Consider the following 8927-nt stretch of genomic DNA (forward strand, 5'->3'; position numbering starts at 1 on the left):
TTTTTCGAGACAGGGTTTCTCTGTGGCTTTGGAGCCTGTCCTGGAACTAGCTCTGTAGACCACGCTGGTCTCGAACTCACAGAGATCCACCTGCCTCCCGAGTGCTGGGATTAAAGGCGTGCGCCACCATCGTCCGGCCCATGTGGGTTCTAATTATCAAATTCAAGACATTAGGTTCCATGGCAACTGTCTTTACTCAGCCATCTCACTGGCCTTGATTAGTTAGTTATGCCACAAAACAAGTTATGGCTACATTTCATCTCTTACCTATCAATTTGCTTTCTAGGACCCATAAGGTGAAAGGAGAACTGACTTCCATACTTGCTTGATGGCATGTATGTACGTCACACAGTTAAATAAAATTAACAAGTAACTGTAAAAATGTTTTAAATTTGAAGCAAGGCTATAGCTCAGGGGTGAACCTGTGCTAGCATGCGGGAGGCTGAGTTCAACCAGAAGCACCAAGAAAGTAATAATTTGAACAAATGCTTCTTCTTTGCAGCATCTTTGAACTGCTCCTCCTGCCTCCATTTCCTAATTGCTAGAATTACACGTATATATTATCACACTTATAATACTGTGCTGGGGGTCAAATGCAGGGCTTTCTGCATGCTAACCAAGCACTCTAGAAACTTGGCTGCATCCCCAGCCCTGGATTATCGTTCTATGAACACAGCTGAGAAATCTGAGCCTAATCAAAAGCAGACTTTTTTTCTTCTTAAATTTATAGCCTCTGCTATTCATTTAGGCCAACAATCTGTTCTGATGCATTTGAAAAAGGGCCACTTTCCCCATAGTGTCGTGAATTTCACAGTGAGTCCATACACTACAGAGGTACCCTTCCTCAAGGTGTCAGCAGAGCTGGGGTCTCTTGATTTAGACAGCAGTTTTCTCATCTTCTTCCCTTAGTCCATATACACCTGGAGGCAAAGGACAACCTCACGCGTTATCCTTACAAATGGTCATCTGCCCCCTTGGAGACAGCATCTCATCGTCCGGGAGCTCAGTTAGCCTAGCTGGCCAGTGAGCCTCAGACTCTTTTGTCTCTACTTCTTCAGGGCTGGGATGTCTCCATGCTTGGCACTTTAAAAAATGGGTTTTGGGAATTGAACTCAGGTCTTCCAACTGCGCTATCTCCTTAGCCTCCTAATCTCTTTTTATAGAACTACCCATATAATCTCGTTCTATTTAACTATTCATGTAAAGGGCTAGCACCAAGTGCAGCCACACTCTGAGGTTTAGGGAATTAAGATTTGTGCCTATGACATTTAGGAATACACAATGCAGTCTAGTCTTTAGTATATAAATTTTCTTGCTGTTGTTTTTTGAGACAGGGATGAAGCCTTTGCTGGTGGGAGCTTTATGTGTTAGACAAGGCTACCCTTGAACTCAAGAGTTCAGTTTGCCTTGGCCTCTATAGTAGTACTGGGATTAAAGTAGTGTCAATCAGGCCCAGTGGTACATGGATTCTTAAAAGCAGCCCAGCCTTTTCACATGAACCTGGGCTACCGGCTTCTTATCTATAGTCACTATACAAAGTGCCCACCGTCTACTCTAAACGCTCAGTATTCTCAGCACTGTAAATGCTCATCATCAGTTAGTTCTAACTCTGACCACTTCTCTAAGTTAGAAAAATTGGTGACAGCAAATTTCTTGTTCAGAATATTCTGCAATAAAAAAGTGAGTCTGTTGCCTAGGAAGAGCGGTAAACTTTCCCCCTGTAAGGTAAAGTCAAACAGCTTCCTAAGGCAGAGGCAGCATTCGACTCTAAATCAATGCCAACGTGTTTCAGCGTTGGTTCTTCACCTCTACATTTCAGAACTACAAAAGGACTCTAAAATTTGCTTCTTTTCTTATATATTTTTTAAAGATTTATTTATTTATTAAGCATACAATGGACTGCTGGCAAGGAAGGCACCAGGTCTCATTACAGATGGTTGTGAGCTACCATGTGGTTGCTGGGAACTGAACTTGTGACTTCTGGAAGAGCAGCCAGTACTCTTACCCTCTAAGCCATCTCTCCCAGCCCAATTTGCTTCTTTTAATTATTATTATTCTTTCTTTCTCCTTTTTTTTTTTTAAAAGAAAAGGTCTTATTATACAAACCAGGCTAGCGTCAACTCTTAAGGCTCTTACCTGAGCCTCACCAGAGCTGACACTACTGCCTTCATTTCTCATGTTTAATTGTTTTTACTCCAAGGGAATAAACTATTTTTTTTTTTATTTTCGAGACAGGGGAATAAACTATTGTTTAGGTATTTGCCCAGTCTTGTACACTAAGATCAAATCTCTTTTCTAATATTTTTTAATATTTATTATTTTTATTATGTATACAATATTCTGTCTGTGTGTATGCCTGCAGGCCAGAAGAGGACACCAGACCTCATTACAGATGGTTGTGAGCCACCATGTGGTTGCTGGGAATTGAACTCAGGACCTTTGGAAGAACAGGCAATGCTCTTAACCTCTGAGCCATCTCTCCAGCCCGCTGTAATATTAAAGACAAAAAAAATCTTCACTTAATAAATCTGATCTTTTTCTCTCAATTCTTCCTTCATCACATTTTCACAGGACTGTCAAATGATGTAAATAACCCAACATAGATGTTCGAACTCTCCGAATACTTAATGCAGTCATATTATTTCCATTGTCAATATACTAAACTAAAACTTGTACTTGATTAGTTTGCCAGTCACAGCACTTGGAGATGGGCAGGCTACGAACTCTTTGGGTTTGAGGCCAGCCTGGTCTACATAGTGAGTTCCATGACAGTTAGAGCTGTGTAGTGAGATTCTGTCTAAAAACAAACAAACAAACAAACAAAAGACCCCGAGGTATCCCATGGCACCATGTTCTAAATCACCTTCTGGCCCTAATGCAGACAGGATGATTAAGTTTGACACTCACATTCTTTGCATTCCTAATTAGGCATGGAAGTTTGTTCTAAAATTTAACATTCAGATGAAGAGAACAAATCATGATAGGAAAAGAACATTCCAGAGGGCTTTCACCCAGTTCAAAAGGTCCAAACAGAAAAAGTAAAATTACCTTAAGAGCTACAAGCAGTGTAACTGTTTCAACTGAGTAATATCCTCTGTCCACATAGTCTCCCATAAACAAGTAATTTGTATCTGGTGATTTACCACCAATTCTAAAGAGTTCCATGAGGTCATGAAATTGCCCGTGTACATCTCCACACACAGTGACCGGACATCGAACCTCTTGCACGTTGGATTCCTTTGTCAGGATTTCTTTAGCCTACAAAGAAAAAGTAAAGCAATACATTCAGCATTAAATGGCATCAAAAAAGATGCTTTGTTTATATTAATGTAAAGGGCGAAGCTGGTAAATATGAAACCACAGGCATTTGCAACCCAAGATAGACATTAAAACTGTTAATTTTAAAATTTGCATTTTTTGTACCGGTTGGTAGAGGCGCACACCTTAAATCCCAGCACTCAGTAGGCCAGCAAAGACTATTATATAGAGAAACCCTGCCTTGACCTCTCACCCCCAAATCTATTTTATGTCCAAGTTCTCATTTCACCCATGTGTGTCCTAGTGATTAAATCAATGTCCTTAGGTTTACTGGCAAGAGACTTAGTCACCTTACTACCCCATTGGCTATATTTATAAGACAAGATATGGTTAGTTTTTCCTTTGGCTACCTTGTGGGAGATGTTTAGAGAATATGTACCAAGTTGATATTCAATCATCACTCTCAATTTGTAAAGGCTATCAAATTTCCATCTCATTAGAGACTGAAGACATTAGTAGCACCCACGCAAGATGAAAACGACCAGAAGGTGGGCTGGAGAGATGACTCAGCAGTTAAGAGCACTGACTGCTCTTTCAGAGGATTCAAGTTCAATTGTAGCTTGTACCTATTTGTAACTCTAGTTCCAGGTAATCCAAACCTCTTCTGGCCTCTGAGGGCCCTGTATGGAAGTGGTACAGACAGACATACATGCAGGCAAATATGTAAATTTGGAAGAAGAAAAAAGAGCACTTAATGTTGTCTCCTCAGGCTGAGATTTCTTGGTCCTGACTTTTTTTTTGAGTTTAAGACATTTAAAATTTTTTCTCTCATTTCATTCTATTTTTTTTTAAAATATTTATTATGTATACAATATTCTGTCTGTGTGTATGTCTACAGGCCAGAAGAGGGCACCAGACTTCATTACAGATGGTTGTGAGCCACCATGTGGTTGCCGGGAATTGAACTCAGGACCTTTGGAAGAGCAGGTAATGCTCTTAACCACTGAGCCATCTCTCCAGCCCTCATTTTATTTTTTTATAACAATAAAGTTCTTGTTTTACAATTAGAATACTCAATATAGCATACATGCTTTTTAGGCTGCTTTTAGAAGCCATCATTCAGGGCTGGAGAGATGGCTCAGCGGTTAAGAGCATTGCCTGCTCTTCCAAAGGTCCTGAGTTCAATTCCCAGCAACCACATGGTGGCTCACAACCATCTGTAATGAGGTCTGGTGCCCTCTTCTGGCCTGCAGACATACAGACTTAGAATATTGTATACATAATAAATAAATAAATTTTAAAAAAGAAGCCTAAATGAACAAAGTAGACTATCCCAAGTATCACCAGGAAGGGGAGACCACTTTAAATTAAGACACATGATCAAATGCTCATACTGAAATTTTGCTACCCAGCAATCCCAGCATTCAGGGCCAACGCAGGAGGCTTGCCACTAGTTCAATGTCAGTCTGGACAATTACAAGTGTCTATCCTGTCTCTCAAAAGAATCCTCCCCCAACACTCAAATAGAGAACAATGTTGCTAATGAACCAACTGGTGACAACCAACATTACCACAATTTAAGGCTACACATTTGAAACATGGATCTCTTCTTTCTTCCCCAAATTTGGTTGCAATCTTTGGAAAATAGAATCCAAGTCAGTAACATTTATTTTCCTTCCCACACCTACCAATGCTGTCCCAAGTACAACCAACCATGTTCAAGAATCACTATTTTCTATTCTCTAAAGGCTTGAGGGAGCCTATTTCCAGACACTCACCAAGTTTAGAAGATTATTTTCAGTTTAAAAAAGAAATGGGGCTCTTCTATTAAACAAGATCTTATGGTCAGGAAATGTGGAAGTTAAAATGCAATCTAAACAATGTGGAAATTCTGGGAAGAATGCAATCTTTGGGGGGTCATTAGCACACTACCAACACTCAGTATGTTTGGACTCGGGCATCTCACAATTTCATCCCTAGCCTGATGTAAGAGACCTACAGACAGACTCTACTTTCTTCTCCACCCCACCCGTCCCTAGACAGGGCTTCACCCTATAGCCTTGGCTGTCCTGGAACCCACAGAGATCCACCTGTGTCTGCCTCCAGAGTGCTGGGATTAGATTAGAGGCATGTGTCACCATGTTTAAATACGGGCCATTCCAACTAACATATCAAATAAGATGAAATGAAAGCAGGATTATGTGAACTAGGTTTTTGAACTCATCCATGGCAGAATTGTTCAAGGAAGACAATAAGAAAATTCCAGTTGGGCAGTGGCGGTGGCAGCTGGGTCTTTGTAAATTTGGGATCAAGGGTCTACAAAGCAAGTTCCATGACAGCCAGAGCTGTTAACACAGAAACCCTGTCTCAAAAAACTACACACAAAAGAAGTTAGAAAGGAAGAAAGGTCTCAATTATTTACTCATCACTTTCTTAGAGGTACACAGTATTGTCATGTCAGTTAACTTACACTGTAGAAAAAGCCACCCATCCATCCATTTAAGTTAAACACTTCAGTAGAACAGGGCTCTCAACTACTAATGCTGCAACCCTCTAACACAATTCTTCATGTGATGACCCCAACAATAAAATCATTTCATTGCTATTTTATAACTATAATTTTGCTACTGTTATCAATTGCAATGTATTTGATATGCAGGATATCTGATATGAGACCCTCCCCCACAAAGGAATTTCAACTCATAGGCTAAGAACCACTGACTTAGAAGCATAAGACCCCAACCATGTCAAAATCCTTTTATGCATCAAGCTACTCATCAAAATTACACAGAAATCACAGAAGGCAGTGCTGAGATGTCCATGACCATGTCTGTTATTCACCTTCCCCTAACTTCCAGCAGACCAAGAAGCCAGTTTTACAGGTTGTCAAACACCCTCAGAATGCCCCCATAGAAGCAGGCTTGTCCAGTAGACAAACACCAAACTCCTTTTAAGCACAGAATCAACCAAAAACACCAGAAGACAGACAACATACTTGTACTCACTGGAGATGTCAAGGCCCAAATAAGCACCAAACTCAAAAGACCCCAAGGAGGCAAAACCCCACGTGGTCCCACTGGGGGAAGGTTAGGTTCGGTTGCCTCCTGATCATGTGCTGATGCCCAGGTGGGTAGACTATGATCTCTGTGGAGCTCAGCTGGCTAAGTTTAAACATTGTTTTTCCCACCATTTAAAAAAAAGGTAGAAGCTATAAGTGGTTGCAAATGCCTGGCATTTCAGAAGTAGAGGCAGGAGGATGGGGAGTTAAAAGGTTGTCCTTGGCTACTAGTTTACTTAAATTTGTGACACTGTTCCAGAAAGTTCAAGTACTAGACAATATACTAAGATGGTCTCAAACCAGGCTGATGGCGCAGGCCTTTAATCCTAGCAGGAAGATGCAGGTGGATCTGAGTTCCAGGATAGCCAGGACTAACTATACAGAGTAACCCTGTTTCAAAAACAAACAAAAACCTATCTCAGAAACAAACAAACAAAAAACAACCACTGAATCACACAAGAATTATGATACTTCATGGGTGCCAAAACAAAACAAACTCCTTGTTTCCAAAACTGGCTCAGTCATCTACTGCTCATTTTGTTCTATTTAATATAAATCATGATGAAAGTAGAAGCCTCTTTCCTTCTTAGCCAAGGTCTCTGCCACTCATCTACAGCGCCACCACTTGACTTTTGACACTGGGCTTCCCTAACACTGCATGCAGGCCTTGACTTCATTTTATGACCTAGGTTGGCCTACGTCTTGGTCTCACATGGCTTAGATGGCCTCTGCTCCTTTTCTTGAGACTAAGTATTTATATCACTTATCTGGGGAGGGCCTCTAACTTAGAGATCCTGAGCCCTTAGCTTACTATGTCAGAGGCACTTTTTAGAAAAAGGTTTTAAAGATTTCTTTTTTTTTTAAATTAATGTGCATTTTATGTTTTTCCTTCATGCACCTGTGTGAGGGTGCCAGCGCCCCAAGAACTGAAGTACAGACAGCTGTGAGCTGCCATGTGGATGCTGGGAATTGAACCAGGGTCTTCTGGAAGAGCAGCCAATGGTCTTAACCACTGAGCCATCATCTCTTCAGCTCCTAGAGCTGTTTTCTTAAAGGTGCATGTTTATAGTGTTTTCCTTCAAAACAATAATATACTCTTGGGAGGATGTGGGGGAAATATGTCTGTAAATCTAGCATTCAGGAGGCACAAGCAGCAAGATCTTGAATTCTAGCACAGGCTGGACCATACAGTAAGACCACCTTCTAATGCCCCCATACAATAAAAAAAAAAATTAAACAAGAAAGTACTCCAAGCCATTCCTGTAAATAGGTCAAGAGTAGAATTTTTTTTTTTTTTTTTTTGAGACAGGGGATCTTGGTGTATTCCTGGCTGTCCTGGAACTCACTCTATAGGCTGGCCTCAAACTCATAAAGATCCACCTGCCTCTGCCTACCAAGTGCTGGGATTAAAGGTGCGCGCCACCACTGTCCAGCAAAAGTAGAATCTTAAGGTCTTTAATGAGGGAAATGTGATGCAGTCCACTGGATGATAATGATGTTTTACTACATAAACAATCCCATATTTCACAAATTCTGCCCTGAGTAGTCTCTGGAGACACTAACCATCAACCATCTTATTTAAAGAAGTTAGTGTTGGCTTTCTTTTTTTTTTTTTCCTTTAGTTTTTCAAGGCAGGGTTTTTCTGTGTAGATTTGGTTGTCCTGGAACTTGTTCTGTAGACCAGGCTGGCCTCGAAGGCATGCACCACCACTGCCCAGCTAAAACTTTGCTATTAGAGAAGAAAAAAAAAATCAAACTAAATCTGTGCAGAGATATGCCATCAAGACAAAGTTGAGCAGTGAAGGCCTAATAAGGACTGGTCAACAGAATGCAAGGCAGAAGCACAAGCCTATCAACAACACAGCCAAGTGTGCAGTCGTTGGGAACTCAACTCCACACTTGCCCTTACCCAGATAAACGAACAAGCAGTCTACAACCAAAGTTTGCAGCCTTTTGCTCAGCCGCAATACAAGAATTATCATCTGTGAGATAAAAAGTAACCTGAAAACGAAAATATGTACTCAGAAATATTATCTACACTTAAGACTGAAGCAGGAGGGAGCGAGAATGGAGGAGCAAGCAACTAGCTGGTCATGCAGTCACAAATAAAGAAGACTCAGAAACATGCCCTCTGCTGTGTTCATCCACTCAATATGCAACCCCAATTTATCAATAGGTAAAGCCACTGTACTGTGAAAAAAAATGAAGCAGCTAATCCCAGAATGTTCAACAGTCACCTCTCACCCTCAAAACTGGCAATTAGAGAGTTCTCCCTCTTAAGCCAACCCACTCCTATGAAGAAAGAAAACTATTTAAAACAATGACACCAATAAAATATTCCCCTCTCCTAAACCCAGGTCAGCTCAGATGAATGAGAGGGCTTTTCCAAAGACGATTTTTTTTTAAATATTTAAAGAAAAAAATTGGAAATAGCCACAGTAGGAGCAAAGTGCTGGTCTCTTTAGCACCCTTAGAAGACAACTCAAAGTCAAAGCCGGGCGATGGTAGCGCACGCCTATAATCCCAGCACTCGGGAGGCAGAGGCAGGCGGATCTCTGTGAGTTCGAGACCAGCCTGGTCTACAGAGCTAGTTCCAGGACAGGAACCAAAA

At 41.0% G+C, this 8927-nt stretch overlaps 1 protein-coding gene across 1 annotated transcript in view; it reads right to left on the bottom strand.

Annotated features, from left to right (window-relative positions):
- Ppp2ca (protein phosphatase 2 catalytic subunit alpha) overlaps positions 1–8927 on the bottom strand; it is a 23054-nt gene that overhangs the window by 6390 nt on the left and 7737 nt on the right. Inside the window, exon 2 of the mRNA XM_005350109.3 lies at positions 3049–3258. Within this exon, the coding sequence (XP_005350166.1) occupies positions 3049–3258 (210 nt within the window). The remainder of the gene's footprint in view (positions 1–3048; positions 3259–8927) is intronic.

The sequence above is a fragment of the Microtus ochrogaster genome, chromosome 7 (genome assembly GCF_000317375.1).
Source record: "Microtus ochrogaster isolate Prairie Vole_2 chromosome 7, MicOch1.0, whole genome shotgun sequence".
Taxonomy (NCBI): Eukaryota; Metazoa; Chordata; class Mammalia; order Rodentia; family Cricetidae; genus Microtus; species Microtus ochrogaster.